We start from the raw sequence: 20,187 nt of genomic DNA on the forward strand, positions 1-20,187 counted from the left end.
ATTTTTAAATAGAAAAATAATGATTAAGAAATAATTATTTCTGTATAATAAATACAAATTTGCCCACCTACTTGACAGGTATGAAAGCAGCAACATAAGCCCAGCACAGTGGCACATGGCCTGTAATCCCAGAGACTCAGCAGGTTGAAGCAGGAGGATCAAAAGTTAAGGACAGCCTGGGCAACAAAGTGAGACTCCATCTCATTAGGGGGGAAAAAAAGCAGTATAAGAAATATAGATAAATCTAAATAGACTATGCCAGAAGAGTAAAGAATTTCATAAAAAGTTACTTTATTATCAGAACAGTATGGTTTCCTATGTTTAAGATTTATTTATTATGTTATTTTTACAAGTAGCAAAGTCCCTCCATTTTTTTCCAGGTGAATATACATGAATATAAAAAGCTGCTGATTTCCACACTGTCCACTCCTACCCCACCCATTAGGGTCACTGGGAAGTTGTGGCCTTTGAGCAGCCTCCTGAATAGTCATGGATTCCTCTTTAACTTGGTCTTGGAACTAGCACTCAGTCATCCTCTTGCTGATTTCTTTTCTGTCAAAGGAAACCAAGAGTACACTGAAAAAGCATATTCTGATTGGGATATTTCTTCAGCCAAGATCATTGTTTCTGTCAGCAATCCAATTTTCCAAAGGCCTTAATAAAACCTTTGGTTGGAAATTTTCACAGAAAAATATGCTTTAACTAATTCAATAAGCTAATTTATCACTCTGGCTCCTGGGTTAACTGCCCTCTTCTTTTTCATCCCTATGTACATATACTCCCACACAGAAACAAACTTAGAAATACAAATATCACATTCCCCTTGAGAATCCACAGCAGAGACATCTCATAGTCCTGTGACAACATACCTACTTTACAGTTAGAAGTATTATGAATATTTTTCAAAAAGCATGCATATCATGAAAAAATTTTCTGCCATTCTAACCAATAAATCATTCATTCCTTCACTCATATTCCATTGCAAAATGATGTAATCCAGTAATTCTAATCCTTTAATTGATAATCATCCAATAAAAGCTCATGGGAGAGATGAGCAGCATAATAAATATACATATACTTTACCAGCTTAAGAAAATCTATTAGTTTGTGAGCATCTTCCCCAGTGGAGAGGTCTACAAAATCCTTGGGTAGTCGGTAGCTCAGATAGGGACTGGGCTGTACTGTAACTTCACTGTTTGTGCAACGAAAAGCTGGAGAATCCTTTATGAAGAAAAAATTTAAAAAGGAAAGTCTGTAAGTATTATCTATTCTCCAAACTAGGCTAGCATATAAATTTCAATTCCATGTTCTCTTCTTCACTACATAAGAAAGAAAATAAGATTCTAAAGTAGAACGCACCAAGATTCTAAAATAATTCTACATATTCACTAGAAAGTAAGTATAAGGTATCTGAAAACAGTATCCAATGGAGAACTAGGTCCCCCACTAAATGCTACCACAGTGTAGCCACTGTAGGCGAAAGGTAGGTTATGGATCTTGTGACCCCTCAGTGGACTGAGGACCCCAGCCATCTCTGGCCTCAAGCAATCTCATATAGACCAGAATACTTATAAATATTATTTTCTATAGGTGTACAGTTAAGAAGTACTATTTTTGAAAATAATAATAATAATTAATAATGAGGGTAATTGAGTGCTTTGGATTTCATGTCACTTTTGTACTTATCTTAGACCACTGGACTTACTATCTCTCTCTCATCAATTACATAAAAATTCAAGAATCATAATTTTAAAAATCCTCATATTCATTTCTTACTGTAATTCTTTTGCTTAGAGTTTTGCATATAATAGTTACATGCTGTTTTGTACCAAAAAGAATTTCAGAGACAAGAGGCCTTGGGTTTGGCTTCCATCTCAGTGGAGATGGAAGACAAGCTGGGTCTTCCTAGAAGAAAGAGGGTCATATCTGATGACAGACAGAACATACTTGGCAGCTAAAACATCTACTGTGTGCTAGAATTGTTCTAGGTGTAGGAGACAAACTGGTAAACAAGATTGGAAGGCAAATAAGAGTAAGTAAACAAAACCATTTCAGATAATAAAAACTGCTATGGGGCTGGGGATACAGTTCAGGTGGTAGACAGCTTGCCTTGCATGCACAAGGCACTGGGTTCAATCCCCAGCACCACACACACACACACACAAAAAAAAGAAAATGAAAAGAAGAAAGGGCTATGGAAACAAAGAACCAGGGTGATGTACTAAGAGGATAACAATATGGACTATTTCAGATGAATGGTCAGGTAGGAGTTTGCTGAGAAGTGGACAGGGTGGTGAAAGCAGCCTTGCAAGTCTGGGTGCAGAGCAGGCTCTGGTGGCTGTGGAAAAAACTAGTGCAAATACCTCAACCCAAAGTAGGGCTTCGTAGCTTTGCAAAACAGAGGGAAGACCAGTTCTCTGTGGTCTGAACTTGGAAAGACCAAGCAGGAGGAGACAAGCTGGGAAGAGCCAGGAACCAGGTGCTGTTTCCATTTTGTATACCCTTAACCTCTACCATTTAGAATAAATAAAAACTTTGGATCAGAGTTAATCTTACACAATTAACATCTGTGCCGAATAACTTAGATTCTCCTTCCTTATCTTTAGGTTTAATGGTTCACTGCAATTATACACCAGTAGGGATAAAATTCCTCCTTTTTTTTTTTTTTTTTTTTAGTACCAGGGATTGAACCTAGGGGTGCTTAACCACTGAGCCACATCCCTAGCCCTTTTTTAAAACTTTTTATTCTGAGACAGGGTCTTGGTAAGTTGCTTAAGACCTCGCTGAGTTGCTGAGACTGGCTCTGAACTTGCAATTCTCCTGTTTCAGCCTCCTGAACCGTTGGGATTACAGGCATGTGCCCGGCCAAATTCCTTTATTTTTAATTGGACAGCATTCATAGTACCTGACATTTTGGTAAGTCCTGCAGATGCATTGAGAACAGAAGAGACATTATCCCTGTTCTCAGAAACTTACTGTCTAATGCAGAACATAGGTAAATCAGCAAGCAATTTGAACAGTAAGGCCAAGTTCCAAATATTGAACTAACTCAGAGTTAGAAAAACAGGGCCAAACAGGGTCCAGGACAAAGCAAGATGAAAGGAAATGTTGGATAGATAGGCAAAAGATGTACTCAGTGAAGGTGCAGAAGCAACTTAAAAAAGCAGAAAGAGATGGAAGAGGAGAGCACGAGTTCCAGAAGCCAGGGAAGAAGCCGTGTAACAAGGAAGAGGGCACTGTATTTAGTACTACCAAGTGGTTCATTAAAAGGAGGACTGTGCTAGTCACTGCAATTCCCAGCAAGCCATTAGAGCCCCTGCTGGGAGCAGGTTCTGCTGAGACAGAGGCAAAAGCCACTGGCAGAGGGCTGAGGAGTGTGAACACCAACAGGCAGGAGGGAGACCACCATCCATAGAACCCTGATGTGTGATACACAGCCACTGAGTGGGCTAAGAAGAACAAGTCCTGTGACAGCATGAGGGCAACTATTATGTTCCTACCTATTGAAAAGTCTATGTGTATATTCATACCAAAAAGAGCCCGGAAAGCACTTGCTGAAGTGGTGAGGATTTCAAGCCCTGCCTCTAATTCTGTTTTCTTAAATGATTATGTAAAACATAAACTATAAACAGATGTGTCAAGATTCTTCAAGATTCTTCTTTAAAAGATATGCTCACTAGATAAACTAAATTATACTACTGGCTGCTCTCAATACTCCTGCCTCAGCCTCCCAAATTGCTGGGATTACAGGACCCAGCCACTGCACCCAGCTACACACACATTTTTAAAAGAAAACCAGGGGCTGGGGTTGTGGCTCAGTGGTGAGCGCTTGCCTAGCATGTATGAGGCACTAGGTTCCATTCTCAGCACCACATGTAAATAAGTGAATAAAATAAAGATCCATCTATGTTTTAAAAAAATTAAAAAAGAAAAAAATCATAAAATCATCTATGATCCTAAAATGTGAGAACCACCATTTATATTATGGTGTATAACATGCATATACACATACACTCCTTAAGGTCGTCAGCCTAGGCAACTTAGTGAGACCTTGTCTCAAAAACACACACATTACTTTTATAGGCAGAAAAAAAAATACAAAATCGTTGTTTAAAAAAAATATAGCTGTGAAGATGGGAGAAAAGAAGAGTGGCTGGGTGAGCAAATATGGTTGAAGAAAGCTCTTTTTTTTTTTTTTTTAAGGTGGGAGATATCTGAATATGGCTAGATCCTGAGGGACAGGAGTTAATAGAAAGAGAGAATCTGAAAAAATAGTACAAGAGATGGAGGGGGTGCTAAGCTGAGCAGACAAAAAAAAAATCAGATTTGGAGAGGGGAAGCTAAGTCTGTAGGTCTGATGAAAATTCAACCAGGTGAATTCTCATGAGTGGATTTTCTTTTCCTACGAAGGAAGTGAAATGACAGGAGGGAGAGTAGTGACAGATGGGAGTTCTGAGCAGGGAGAAGGTGCGGATTAGCCCCCAAGGACCATGGAAGAGAAAGCTGACCAGGAAAACTCATAAAACTGGAGGTCATGAATGAGAAGAGGCACTGCTCTGCACATGCATATAGGCGAGTGTTCTCCATCAGCATCAAGCAGCTAGGATTCGGGTCAAGTAAACAGATGTGTCAAGATTCTTCAGGTGGGGCTGGGGATGTGGCTCAAGCGGTAGCGCGCTCGCCTGGCATGCGTGCGGCCCGGGTTCGATCCTCAGCACCACATGCAAAACAAAGATGTTGTGTCCGCCGAGAACTAAAAAATAAATATTAAAATTCTCTCTCTCTCTCTCTCTCCTCTCTTCAAAAAAAAAAAAAAGATTCTTCAGGTGGGCATAACAGAGGGAACTAAAAAAGAGAAAACAAACTAGAAAAATATATATCAGACGACTATTATTTCTTTAAAGTTAAATGAATGAGGGACCAGGATGTAGTAATGGTAAACACTTGCTTTAGTATGTGCAAAGTCTTGGGTTTGATCCCCACGAAGGCAAAAAAAAAAAAAAACAGTTACATGAATGAATCACAATGTATACCTTTCTTTGATCACCTCCATGAGCAAGTAACTATTGGTATCCTGTGCTATACTCTACTTCCCAAGGGTACAAGTTACTTATATGTCATGTGTCTAAAGAATAAGCAAGTGATTGTTCAGTGGATTAAAAAGGTTGTCTTTATATCTTAAAAAATAAAGTCTTACCTGTTCCTGAGCATCTCCTTCACTAAAATCACCTTTTAAGTTTTTTCCAGATATTAGTTCTTCCCAAGTAAACAGTAGTGAATCTGTGACTTCACCAAATGGATTAAAATCAATTAGCCACACCTTCCCCTGTAGTACAGACAAAAGACAAATAAGTATAAAATAAGAACACAATCTATACTGTCTTATTAAAGGAAGATATTTTTGATATTATTTTCTGTCAAGGTCAATCTTACAAATTATGACTTATTTCAAAAGATATAATTCTTCCAGGTCTCATCTGAGAAAGAGCCATTTTTCTAAATAAAGTAGACACAGATCTAAAGGGAAGGTTGCCTATGATTGCAGAGAGAAGGGACTCAGGAAGGAAGACCTATCTTCCAACTCCTGCCTCAAGACACATTAGTATTTTAAGTCAAAAATCCAAGCAGGAAAAAAGGAAGATCTCGCAAAAAGTTCACTTGCCATACATGGTATGAATAAAATGCTTTCCAGGATGTCTTTAACGCCACTGCCAGCAGAAGCAGGCAGGGAGTTGGTGGCTCTCAGAGCACCTGAAAGGTTTTGGGCAGCTGCTATGAGTGGATTTAAAAAGAAATACTAAAGGAAGTATGGAAATACTGCTTTCTTTAAAAGTTAACATAGTATTTGTTTTTTAAGTATGACAAAGCTTGACAGCACATGAAAAGGAGATGAAAAAATACATATACCTTTGAAAGAAATGTCTCCTATCTGGTCAGACTGCCTGGGCTAGAGTCAGGTGCATGTGAGCCGGAACTGGCCAGCTCTGAGCTAACAAGTGGGAATGTGTGTAAGCCCCCAAGAAACCAGAACCACATGCTACATCACTAAGATAAGGCGTGCAGAATGGATAGACCCTTCCTTGAAGTTTTTATCTTTGCTACTCTTGGTTTTCTCACTGGCATTCATATATGTGCACTGTTTTGATGCTAATAATAATTAGGTTTTGTCTATAATGTACAGATGCCACATCTTGACCAGATGTGTGTGTGTGTGTGTGTAAAATCAGACACTCCTAAGGAGTGAAACTGGTGAGCCTCTCACAGTTCCTCACCTGGATTAAGCAAAATTATAGCAAAGATGAGACATCTCACTAGCACTTGCTTCAAATGTCAGAAACCTCTAGTGACACAGAACAAATACAAGACATTTGTACCATGGGTTACATGGGTAAAGTTCTGATTTTATTTAATTCCCAGGAAAAATCCTACAGATTATCTTGCCGCTTGTTTGCTCACTTCAGTTCAGCTCACTTCAGTTGTGCTAGAGATTGAGCTAATAAGGATCAGTATTACACAGAATCTATTCCTTCAATGAGCTCAGCCTAGATTAGAATCCCACCCCGTCCCCCCCAAAAAACATGAAAACCAACCAATGGTTACAACACAGAGGATACATTCTTGGACATGTGAAATAATATTAGCTATCAATTAATATTTTGACATGCTGTCAGCTTGTTTGGGGGCTCTATTACTGATATATTATTATACTGTATATTATTTTTACAATGGATATTTTCTAACCTCCAAACCCTCTCAACTGGATTTTCTTTTCTTTTCTCTTCTTTTTTTCTTTCTTTCTTTCCTTTCCTCCCTCCCTCTCTCCCTTCCTTCCTTTCTTTGTGCTAGGGATTGAATCCAGACCCTTGTGCTTGCAAGGCAAGTGCTCTACCATTAAGCCACAATCGCAGTTCCTCTATTGACTTTTTTAACAAATAAAACCACCTCATTATTAAAAGCAACAAAACCCCACTATTGTATCTGTTAATATAGGAGCTGAGCTTTATGAATTAAAACATGCCACACTGCAAAAAACAAAACTAAGAAACAAACTACCATTGTTAGCTGGCAAGATTTGCTCTAGAGTTCAGAAGCCATCCTCTAGTTCAAAATAATAAAATCAAACTGGCTATAGTCAGGCATAAAACTGTGAGAATTAGGATTTTATAGTGGCAACATGCTTTTCATGGATATCTCAGGCACAAGGCATCCTGAGAAAGTAATTCTATTTCAGTAATTCTGATAAGAGCAGTCAACCCAGTATTCTTCATACCAACCAAATGACCATCAGCCCAAATCAATCACTTCTGTGAATCAGACATTGTGCTAGAGATTGAGCTATAAGGATCAGTATTACACAGAATCTATTCCCCCAACGAGCTCAGCTTAGATCAGAATCCCACCCGGTTCCCCCCAAAAACATGAAAACCATCCAATGGTTACAACACAGAGGGTACTGCTCTGACAGAAGCAAGAACAGGGTGTTGAGAGACAACAGAGGAGCATGGGGGAACCTGACTGGAAACACTTTCAAAGTTCACTGGGAATTTAAAGAATAATTGTGTTGAAGATCTGGGAGGGGAGGGGAGGATGAAAGGAAAAGCAACCATTTAGGAGGAAAACAACTAGAACAATAAAAATTAACACATACAAAGACTATGTGAGGATGACCCATTCTGGGAATAGATTATTTTGGCTAAGAGTATGAAATATATGAGGGCTCCATAAATGTGGTGGGCTAGGGTAACTTCAAAAGCCTTCTGCTCCAAGCTGGATGAAATTCAGGTTAAAATTATCCTTTTAAATGTAGAGCTGTGATCATGACAAAGAGGAATCCCTAGGAATTAGAAGAGAAGAACATTAAGAAAACAGATGAGTATAAACTGAGCTGCCAGCGCCCTTGGGACAACTTTCCTCCCAGGAACCCAGGGCACAGGTGTTACTAGCACACAGGACTAGGAGACTGGCCATGAGGAAAGGACTTAGGATTAAGAAGTGATGCCAGAAGGCTATGACCTGTGAAGAGAGCATAAGAAAAAAATTCTAATGACGGGAACAGGAAATAATGATATCTTTCTCTGATGAGGTTTTGGGGATCACAGGAGAAACAAATGGAAAATTCAAACTTAATCTTTGGGATGCAGCAAAAAAAAAAAAAAAGAAAAGAAAACCACATCACTGTAGAGTTATAAAGTCAAAAGGAAAGAATATGGACGAGAGTCTGCAAATACAATAGGGATTAAAGCCAAGAACTTGGAAAAATCATCATCAACCTGAGGGACAATAAAGACAACTTGGCAAAAATCTAGAAAGAGACAGAGCTGAATTGATATTGAATACCAAACAGACAAATACCAAACAGATCAAAGGTTTAAATGAAAACCAAGAAATCATAAAACTAGACAAAACAAGCGGGGAGTTGGGGTGGCATTTAAAAAACTTTTTTTAATAAAATTCATAAATCATAAAATAAATGAACAACATATTTGATTATATTCATGGCAAAAGACTAATAACAAACTGTAATGCTCACAGAGGTCTAATTCCTGTAATAAAGATGTCCTATATTTTAAGGAAAATTAAAAAGACAAATTGGAAAAAACATAAAGCAATAATTCTCACAAATGATCCTTAAATTTATAAAAAGATATACTTCATTCTTATTCAATAAGAAAAAGAGAAAGTGAAATTATTCAGAAATATCATTTTTTTAACCCAATTAAAAAAAAAAACCTAAAAAGTTTGGATTTCGCAAGCTCTGAAGAAACACATAGGTTCTGTCATAAATTCTGGGTGGGGTTTTGTTTGGTATAACTTCTATGAAAGGTAAACTGTAATATCTCAAAATTAAAATAATCTAGCTTTTGAGTCAATATCTCACTTCAAGGAATTTATCCTTGTAGATAAATGGGCACATATATGAAATGAAATGTACAGTGTTATTCACCACTGTATAGATTGTGAAGATAAGAAACAACCTATGTTGTCCTATGTGTCCATTAACGAGGAAGTGGTTAAACGAACTATATAGGATATTAAAAAATTGAAATATTACACACTGGAAGAAAATGGCAGGGCTCAGGAGTGTAGCTTAGTGGTGGAGCTTGTGCCTAGTATTCATGAGGCCCTGGGTATGATCCTCAGAGTTGCAAAAAAATAAAAACAAAAAACTTGGAAACCTCTCCAAGAGACAGTGCTTTTAAATAGTGAAAAAAGTAAGGTGCAGAGTGTATATCACATATTGATTTGATTTTCAAACTATGTGAATGTATTGTCAATTAAAAATTTAAAAATAGTACAGAGGCTGGGGAACAAGAATGGTCATGAGCTGGGAGACTGAGCACTTCTCCATCTTCACACTTGGTGTTGGTTACACAACTGGATGTTTGTCAAGACACACCTCCACAGTAAAAAGGATGAATTTTAGTCTATATAAATTATTTCTCAAAAGTATGACCCTCAAAAATAGCAGTTTTAAGTAATTGAAAATATAAAAGGAATCAATACTCTAGGACATAAGAAACTATGATAAAAACAGGCAGATTTGAAAAAGGATTAAATAGAACCTACAGAAATGCAGCTGATGAGATTTAAAACTGAACAGACAGTCAAACACATCAGATTATACAAAACTCAAAGAGAACTGGCAAAAGAAGATGTACCTGAGAAAATGATACAGCACAGGACAGAAAAAGAGGCAGAAAAGGAAAAGAGACATGAGCATAAGGTGAGAAGCTCTAACATGCCTCCCTGCAGAGCTCCAAAAAGTCAGAAGAGAGAAAAGTGATGACATCTGAAAACATAAGAGCTGAGAATTCTCCACAACTGGTAAAGGAAATGAGTTCCTAGACTTAGTTTAACAAAAAAGGCAGACAAAAATAAAGAGTGAAAAGAAAGGCAAAGAAAAGCAAAGCAGAGAAAGGAAAAGCCAAGCCAAACAACAATGGGACAGTGTCTTCAATGTGCTAAGGCAACAGAACTGGTCAACTGAAAATTCTATACCCAGCTAATGCCTACCACTCACACATGAAAGAGGAACAACAACCTTTCAGCCAATGGATGAGGGGATGCACTATTAAAGGATGTACTACTAGAAAGAAACTGGATCTGCAGTCTGGGGTACAGCTCAATGGCAAAGTGCTAGTCTAGCACATACAAGGCTCTAGCACCATAACAAAAAGGTATGGAAGGCCGGGTGCAGTGGTGCACACCTGTAATCCCAGTGGCTCGGGAGGCTGAGGTAGTCTCAGCAAAAGCGAGGCAACTCAGTGAGACCCTGTCTCTAAATAAAGTACAAAATAGGGTTGCGGATATGGCTCAGTGGCCAAGTGCCCCTGAGTTCAATCCCTGGTACCTGCCCCCCACTGCTGCCCAAAAAAAAAGGTATGGAAAAGAGAAAATATATCAAAGTAGAAAAACAGCATAAGGGACCCCATTTCCTCCCACTCAGTTTCAACATATCAATTCATGGCCTATATTGTTTCATCTATATTCCCATTCACTCCTCCTGAATGTGTATTATTTTATATGAATCCTTGAACAGCATTTCATCTGTAAAATATAGAAGATTATTATTAACAAGTTTCGGGGCTGAGGTTGTGGCTCAGCAGTAGAACGCTTGCCTAGTACGTGTGAGGCCCTGGGTTCGATCCTCGGCACCACATAAAAATAAATAAAATAAAGGTATTGTGTCCAACTACAAATAAAAAATAAATATTTTTTTAAAATAAAATTAATAAACAAGCTTAATCTAAAGACATCTGCGGAATACTTCGTGAATTAGAAATTGTACTTTCTTTTTCAATCACATACAGAACATTCACAAGAGTGACCAAACTGCAAAGCCAATTTTGACAATACCAAGACTCAAGATCAGAGTTACTCAACCTCTAAAGCAATGAAAGTAAAAATTAATAACAATCATAATTGAAACAAATACACAAGGGGACCTGAAAAATTTCCTAAGAATCTAAGATAGTCATTGTAAACTCTAGCTGTATATTTTTATCACTTAAGAAGCTTCTTAAAATATATATTCCAATGCCTCAATCCAGACTTACTGAATGGATGGGCCACCAAAGTGACATTTATAGGCTGGTTAGAACCTATCAAAACTGAGTCAACTTCTCCAGTCACCGGAAAGCAGCCACAACAAAGTGCTGCCAAGTCCAAACACACTTCAGTTATATTTCATGAAGACTTAGCTTTCTATAAGAATAGTCACAAAATAATATATTCAAGAAAGTGTCTAACAAACTCTGATAAAAGTGCCATTGAGTAAATGCAAATGAATTTTACAATATGGTTTGAATCTCTTAACAGAAATTGTCAGGATGTTTATACTGGCACGTTTCTCACTTTTAAAAATGTAACTAGTTTCAGTTCTGCAAGATCACAGCAGTAATTAGTTATGCATATGTCCAACATCATTTTAAGACTTTCCTTAACTCTTTTACCACGTTAAACATCTGCATCTACATGTCAGCCCTACTGATTTACAGAAGACCACAACATCTGCAAGGGATAATTAAAACACCTTGTCAAATTCCAACATTTTCAACTGCCAATATATAAAATAACTGCCTCAGTTTCAGTGTCTATACTATGTGGGCAGATAATATATACTTCACAGGCTTAGATGGATTAAGTGAGAATTGAGTTAAATGAGGATAAAGCCCTTCTGGACAATGAGCTGGGTATAGTCATTAACTGCTCTGACACTGCTCGCCACCAGGTCATTCCCCGCAATGTTTACATGGCTGTCACCCTCACTTGAAGATGAAATCCTTCTAGAACGGAGGTTAACCTGTTTGAAGTTTCCTGTTAGAAGCATAGCATGTTACCGACTCTCATAATGTTGGCTCCATCAGTGGTCTGACTTGGCAATGTCTACAAGTCTGAAGCAGAGCCAGGGAGAGAGCCTTCTAGATCTCATTTTTGTCCATCCCATCACACCAGCTTTCCATGCTTTTCTACAGTTTGTTTCCACACAGTAGAAACTCTGCCAAGTAACATCCCTCTTCTTTGCTTAGTCTCATTTTATAGGCCCTCTTTCAAAGTCTTAATAACTACCATGATTCTGAGACAGGTGAAAATACAGCAATGTCTTTTGATTTAATAGCTTACACAGTTTACAGTTATTTGGGGACATGATCCAATGGGCCACAATCTTTTGCTCAAACAGTGATTCAAAGGTATCACACGCATCACTGCCAGAAGGCTGATACGTGCATGGAGAGGGACTGAAAGGTACTCTGCCAGTGTGTGGGTAACATATTAGAAAACACACCTGTCATCTCCTTAACAGCTGAGTCAATGGACAGAAATCACAAGATGACGTACAGTGACCTAAACCTCTCTAAAAAGATTACATGTCTTTGACAAGGAAATCTCTGAAGAAATTTTTTACTAAATCAGGCTTTTGTTTTCTTGTCACTTAAGTTCATGTTGCTTTTAAGATTTAACGAATGTTAGGCATTTTTCAAAAGATGATATACAAATGGCCAACAGATAATATAAAAAATAAAATGCTTAACATCACAAATCATTAGCTATGCAAATTAAAGCCACAATGAGATATCACCTCATTTCTGTCAGAATGGCAAGTATCAAAGGCAGCAAGTGCTGGCAAGGACTTAGAGAAAAGGGAACCCCTGTGCACTGTTAGTGGGAAGGTAGATTAGTACAGCAATTATGGAAACAGTATAGAGGTTTCTCAAAAAATTAAAACTAGAACTACCATACCATCTAGCACCCCACTCCTGGGTACATATCCAAAGGAAATGAAGTCAGTATGCCAAGGAGACATTAGCACTCCATGTTCACTGCAGGGCTATTCACAATAGCCAAGAAATGGAAGCAACCCAAGTGTTCATCAACCCATGAGTCAATAAAGAAAATATGATACACAATGAAATACTAATCAGCCACAAAAGGATATGAAAGCTTATTATCTATGATAACATGGAAGGATATGAAGAGCCTCATATGTTAAGTGAAATAAGCCAAGCACAGAAAGATAAGGACCACATGACTTCACCTATATTCCGTGAATCTATGACTTCCCTCATATGCGGTGCTTACCCTGATTTATACACCACACAATGTAAACAGGTATCAAAATACCACACAATGCCCTATGCACATGCGTAATTTTTATGTTTCTATATAGCAACTAAAAATACTAATTTAAATTTAAGAAATTTTAAATTGATTAAGGGTAAAAGACTTTCAAATGTAAACTTAACCTCATTTTTAGTCTAAAAAGAAAAGTGATTCAAATCATGCAAAGGCTCTTGCAGTTGGTTAAAAATAATTACCAAAATATCTAATAAAAAATTCCTGGCCTTTTAAGTATACAAAATGAACTATTTTAAGTAGGTCCCACACCTCTGACCAAAATATAAAGTAGGGTAAGGTGGACATTACCCCTGTTTGATTAATAATCCCTAAACCTACAGCACATAATTAAGACATTATGTCTCCTCATGTTAAGTATATCTTCAGGGAAAATTCGGGACCATTGTGGATTTCCCACACCTTAGCTGGTTTGGAAATGCATTTTTTGAGTAGTAGACCCTTAAATAATAAAAGATGTATACTGGCTTGCTTATAAGACCAGTCCTCATTTTAAACATATCAAATATAGCATGTACTTACCCTACTGTCTCTGTATATGTCAAAAACAACTGGAAAGGAGAAAAAAACTCAGTTATTAATGAATTAGTATTTTCATGATTTAAGCCTCAAGTGCATTTCGTTACTAAAAACAGAATGGACCTTGAGTATTTAGTGCTTCTAAATCTCAAAACATCAAATATAAAAAGGTACTCCTGCAGTGTTTTTTTAATAAGTATTTATATAATATTCTCTATCCCCAACTATAAAAACCCGTTATATTTAAAAAGTCAAACCAAACACCAATATCAAGTCAAGTAGTTCACCACTGTATAACTTATCATATAGGAATGAGGAAAGTTGTCAACAAGAAAAGTACTCATGAAAGGAGAATCTGTCATTTATTTGAGATATTAAATGAGTAAAATTTATCATACAAAAGCATAAAATCTAATTATGCTAATGGCATGATACATCTTTTTGAAAATAAGTCTGCCACCGAACCCAGTCTTGACAAGGAGGAAAAAAAGTAAAGCATAGTAGATATAAATTTTAAGATGCTTGGAAATTCTCTTACAGTGTACTTTCAATATCCAAAAAACAACCCACAAATGTTTACTTCATAATTGGTGCTATCTCTGATAATTAAAACACAGAATTTAGTTTCTATAGATGGACTCTATGAAATATAGGTCTGGTTTCTGTAGATGGACCCTATGAAATATTTGAACATCTAAAATGACAGGAGAGAGAATGGTTTTGGTATTAGAAATGAATTTTAATTAAATAAGGTGAAAATTAACATGCAAACCATGAGAAATATCAACTAGTAATATAGTAAATTTTTTTTTTCTTTTTCTTTTTCAATGCTGAGAACTGCAGCCAGGGCCTATAGCAGGCTGGGCAAGTGCTCTATCATCAAGCTTTATCCCCAGTCCTCATACAATAGTCCCATTTTTTAAAATATACTCCTTGGTGAAATAAGGTCCAGTAATAATATGTACTTTATTTCATTTCATTGTGTGAATTTAAAAATACTCACAATCTTCATCTAAGAATTTATACTGTATGTGTTTCTTGAAAAAGTCTTGAATGCATCTGCAAATTTCTTCCTTTTGTTTGGAAATATGATCATAGTATTGTGTGTAGTCCCTCTGAGAAATACCTGACAAGAAAATATTTTATATTGTTATTATACAATATTCTTAAAAAAAATACAAGATGTGATTTAAACTTTTTTGAGACAATCATTAAAGTAGGTCAGAAGTTCAATCAGATGAATATTGCATTAAACATTATTCAGTTGTCAATATTACACATAGAGAGGAATCCTACAGTTCAATATTGCCACACATTCTTACTTTTGGAAATATTTTTTTGAGCACAACATAAAGAATTTAGACACAAAATGGCTTACTAAGAGAAAATTTAAAGTAGCTATTTAAGCCTGCATACATTCAACTGATTTTATTTTTTTCCAAGAAAGTTTCCACAAATTAGTTCTCTTCCACTTTTTTGGTGAAAATTTAAAATATCCCTCACCATATGTCTGCAATATTCATTTTATTTCACAGAGACAATCTACTTTTCTTGTTTATACATGCTATTCAGGCTTCACAACACTGGTCTTTCAAGCTACGGAAAAGTAAATATTCCCCTTTTGGAAAGTGCCTTTGCTGATATGATTCCAAATACACTTGAAGGACTACTATATGAATTCCTGCAATACGCTTAAGTCCTAGGGAAAGGTGTCTGCTCTGAAATAAGGGCTTCCAGTTCCTTCATCACATGCCAATATGACTCTTGTCTTTAGCACATTTATTCTCTAGTTTTTCCAGGAATATTTAACAACATGATAAATTTGAACATAGCCCCAAGTCTCCTTCAGCTATGTTAATAAGCATCAATATCATATTTAATGAATATGATTGATTTGATTCAATTACACTTCTCTTGGTTGATCATATGTTTTACTTCACAGGAAACATGCATAACTAAAAATTTAAGGACAAACAATCTTCAATATTTAACTTGAATAAATCATAACAAACATAAAAAATAACCTGAAAGAAAAGAATATGGGTGACTTTTAGAATAACTTCTTTGTTTTCCCACATATTTTCTTTTGCTGGAATAATAAACAGTGTCCCAATAATAAAAATAAAGGTTCAGATCAGCGGCCACCATCTTGGAGAGCTGAAGTATCCACGGCCACTCTCCGACAGATTGCAACAACAAAACAGGTGTGTGTCACGCAGCTCAGCCCCCATACATAGGGGGATTTCGCATAAAATCTCTCCTAGACTTTCCGGGGGAGGGAGTTTCAGAGTGAGCCTGTGCTGAGGGCCATTACCAAGTAGGAATGACGCATCGAAATTTCCTTGCCAGTGTACCCCATGTTAAATGAACTTGCCTTGGAATTTCGCTGTTGACATTGCTTGTGTGTTTGAGAAAGATGACCCTACTCAAGGACGAGGGTGGATCCAGGATTAGGGTGTATCCTGCAGTTTGAGGAAGTATAGTATCCCGGTCCTTGGGTTTAGGGCGTTCCCAGTTTAAGACAATAGGGATTTTAGGGAAGTTGGAGGTTGAGGATTATTGCTGCTGGAAATAGGGCGTTCCTGCTACCTGAGCTCCTTTTGAGTTCTCATGAGATTCAGAGAGTATTTTGGGAAGGAAGCCTCGTGGAGTAGGTGAATTGGGTGGCAGCAGAACTGGGATTGCCCCAGAACGTGTGTGGAGGCCGGTGTGAGTTCGGGAATAAAGAATTGCTGTTTGAATCTACAAAGCTGTGTGGTGGCTCGTGATTCTGTGCCCAGCCAAGACTGCGGCAAGCCTGCATAAAGACTAAGGGGAAACTAGAGGCACCTGACCTTCAACCCCCCCTCCCATCAGCAGCCAAAACAAAACCTGTCTAGCCAGCGCTGGGGGAGGGGCAAGCAGAAAAAAATCAAAACCACAGAGTGCCGGGGATCCCAAAAGCCAACTGTGTGACCCAGGAGATCCAGGCTGTCTGATTCGCACGGCCTGCCCCGCGGCTACAGAAGGCGTGGCGCTGCAGAGAAGGGATTAACTAGCAAGCAGGGAGATAAGTGGCTGTGACACAGTGGAATCCCGCCAGCCAAGCCCGCACTGACCCCGGGGCTGAGTACGGGATTTCAGAGGGGGAAGGAAGCGGTACAGTTCTATCCCCCACAAGGGAAACAAAACAATAGAGTGCCGGGGTTCCCAATAGCCACCCTCCACACCCAACAAACGGCAGGCCCAGAGTACAGTTTGAACTGCCGAGAACCATCACTCAGGGGAAATCTGGTCTAGCAGGAGAAACCAAGACTAGCAGGAGAAACCAGGGGACTAGAGGCAAGGCCCTCGCGACTGGGCGGCTGTAAACTGCAGGCCCGCCGGCGACAGTTCACCCACTACCCGCGTAACTGGGCGGTAGGAGAACTCCCGCCCGCTGGCGACTGATCACCTGCCCGCGGCCTGTGATACTGGGAGGCTAGAGACCGCCCGCCTGCCGCGACCGGGAGCTGAAACCAAACAGAGACAGTCCAGTCACACCCCCCCATTAGGACACCCCGGCAAGGAGACGGAGGCCCGTCATAGCAGAGTAGTGTCATCACTGGAGCTCGGACGTCGGAATTCCTTCCCAGCGGAATCCACGTTAGCAGGCATAGTTTAACAACACAAAGGAGAGACATCAGAGTAATACAGAAACAAAACAAATCTATAGAAGAGAGCAGAAACACGACAATCAAATAGAGCTGGAAAGTAACGTGGACACACCAGAACATGAGAAAACAAGGGAAAAAAGGATTACAAACAATGCAAGACAATTCAATTCTACAGGAGGACATAGAAACATCAGAAACAGGGATAGGGAAAGAACTCAAGGCATACCTAACTCGAATGGAAAGGAATATTAGAGAAGACATGAGACAGCAAGTCCAAGAAATAAAAGTATATTTTGAAAATGAATTAAACAAACAAATTCAAATGGCAAAGAACGAGCTCTACCAGGAGATAGAGATCTTAAAAAAAGATTAAACAATAATCCTAGAATTGCAGGAAACTATAAACCAAATTAAAAACTCAAACGAGAATATTACAAATAGACTTGATCAAGTAGAAGTCAGAACATCAGATAATGAAGACAAGGTTTATCAACTTGAAAAGAATATAGTCATCACAGAAAAGATGCTTAAATCCCACGAGCAATCTATTCAAGAGATATGGGATGTCATAAAAAAACCAAATTTGAGAGTCATAGGGATAGAAGAAGGCACAGAGATTCAAACCAAAGGAATGGACAGCATATTAAATGAAATAATTCTAGAAAACTTCCCAGAGATGAAAGATGGAATGGATTGCCAAATCCTGGAAGCCTACAGGACCCCAAACGTTCAAAACCATAATAGACCAACTCCAAGACATATAATTATGAAGATAGCCAACGTACAGAACAAGGAGAGAATATTAAAAGCTACGAGAGAAAAGAGGCAGATTACATTCAGGGGTAAACCAATTAGGTTAACGACCGATTTCTCATCACAGACTTTGAAAGCAAGAAGATCCTGGAACAATGTATTTCAAACGCTGAAAAATAATGGATTCCAACCAAGAATACTGTATCCAGCAAAATTGAGCTTCAAATTTGACAATGAAATTAAAATCTTTCACGATAAACAAAAGCTAAAAGAATTCGCAGCAAGAAAACCAGCTCTGCAAAGCATTTTGAGCAAAACACTACAAGAAGAGGAATTGAAAAATAGTGCCCAAAACTAACAGCAGGAGGTATCTCAGTAAAGTGGAAGGAAAGTAACCAAAAACTAAAACTAGCCAAACTAAAATAAATAAATAAAGAAGCATGACTGGAAGTACAAATCATATCTCAATTGTAACCTTAAATGTTAATGGCCTAAACTCACCAATCAAGAGACATAGGCTAGTAACCTAGATCAAAAAAACAAATCCAACAATATGCTGCCTTCAGGAGACTCATATGATAGGAAAAGACATACACAGGCTGAAGGTAAAAGGTTGGGAAAAATCATACCACTCACATGGCCCTCGGAAGCAAGCAGGAGTGGCCATACTCATATCGAATAAAATCAACTTCAAACCTAAGTTAATCAAGAAGGACACTATATACTGTTAAAAGGAACCATCCACCAACAAGACATAACAATCATCAATTTGTATGCACCAAACAATGGAGCTGCAACGTTCATGAAACAAACTCTCCTCAAGTTCAAGAGTCAAATAGACCACAACACAATAATTATGAGTGACTTCAACACACCGCTCTCACCATTAGAGAGTTCCTCTAGACAAAAACTGGATAAAGAAACTATAGAACTCAACAACACAATCAATAACCTAGACTTAACCGACATATATAGAATATATCAACCATCATCAGGTGGATACACGTTCTTCTCAGCAGCACATGGATCCTACTCAAAGACAGACCATATATTATGCCATAAGGCAACTCTTAGTAAATATAAAGGCGTGGAGATAATACCATGCACCATATCTGATCATAATGGAATGAAATTGGAAATCAATGATAAAAGAAGGAAGGAAAAATCCTACATCACATGGAAAATGAACAATATGTTATTGAACGATCAATGGGTTATAGAAGACATAAAGGAGGAGATGAAAAAATTCTTAGAGTCAAATGATAATACAGATACAACATACCGGAATCTATGGGACACAATGAAAGCAGTTTTAAGAGGGAAATTCATTTCTTGGAGTTCTTACCTCAAAAAAAGAAAAAAACAACAAATAAATGAACTCACACAACACCTCAAAAACCTAGAAAAGGAAGAGCAAAACAACAGCAAATGTAGTAGAAGACAAGAAATAATTAAAATTAGAGCAGAAATCAACGAAATTGAAACAAAAGAAACCATTGAAAAAATTGATAAAACTAAAAGTTGGTTCTTTGAAAAAATAAATAAGATAGACAAGCCCTTAGCCATGCTAACGAAAAGAAGAAGAGAGAGAACTCAAATTACTAACATACGGGATGAAAAAGGCAATATCACAACAGACACTACAGAAATACAGAAGATAATTAGAAAGTATTTTGAAACCCTATATTCCAATAAAATAGAAGATAGTGAAGATATCGATAAATTTCTTAAAGCATATGATTTGCCCAGATTGAGACAGGAAGACACACACAATTTAAACAGACCAATAACAAATGAAGAAATAGAAGAAGCCATCAAAAGACTACCAACCAAGAAAAGCCCTGGACCGGATGGGTATACAGCGGAGTTCTACAAAACCTTCAAAGAAGAATTAATACCAATACTTTTCAAGCTATTTCAAGAAATAGAAAAAGAAGGAGCTCTTCCAAATTCATTCTATGAGGCCAACATCACTTTGATCCCAAAACCAGACAAAGATACTTCAAAGAAAGAAAACTACAGACCAATATCTCTAATGAACTTGGATGCAAAAATTCTCAATAAAATTCTGGCGAATCGAATACAAAAACATATCAGAAAACTTGTGCACCATGATCAAGTAGGATTCATTCCTGGGATGCAAGGC

General features: G+C 37.8%; 1 protein-coding gene across 2 annotated transcripts in view; it reads right to left on the bottom strand.

Moving 5' to 3' along the window:
- Window positions 1–311: 311 nt before the first annotated feature.
- Window positions 312–20,187, bottom strand: part of CDC123 (cell division cycle 123) — a 58,221-nt gene continuing 38,345 nt past the window's right edge. For both annotated transcript variants that reach the window (XM_081298604.1, XM_081298603.1), the window contains 5 exons: window positions 14,657–14,779; window positions 13,657–13,685; window positions 5,198–5,326; window positions 1,084–1,221; window positions 312–552 (listed from right to left, as the gene is read on the bottom strand). In XM_081298604.1, the coding sequence (XP_081154730.1) occupies window positions 526–552; window positions 1,084–1,221; window positions 5,198–5,326; window positions 13,657–13,685; window positions 14,657–14,779 (446 nt within the window). In that variant the 3' untranslated portion in view covers window positions 312–525. The remainder of the gene's footprint in view (window positions 553–1,083; window positions 1,222–5,197; window positions 5,327–13,656; window positions 13,686–14,656; window positions 14,780–20,187) is intronic.

The sequence above is a fragment of the Spermophilus citellus genome (genome assembly GCF_964194105.1).
Source record: "Spermophilus citellus genome assembly, chromosome: 6".
Taxonomy (NCBI): Eukaryota; Metazoa; Chordata; class Mammalia; order Rodentia; family Sciuridae; genus Spermophilus; species Spermophilus citellus.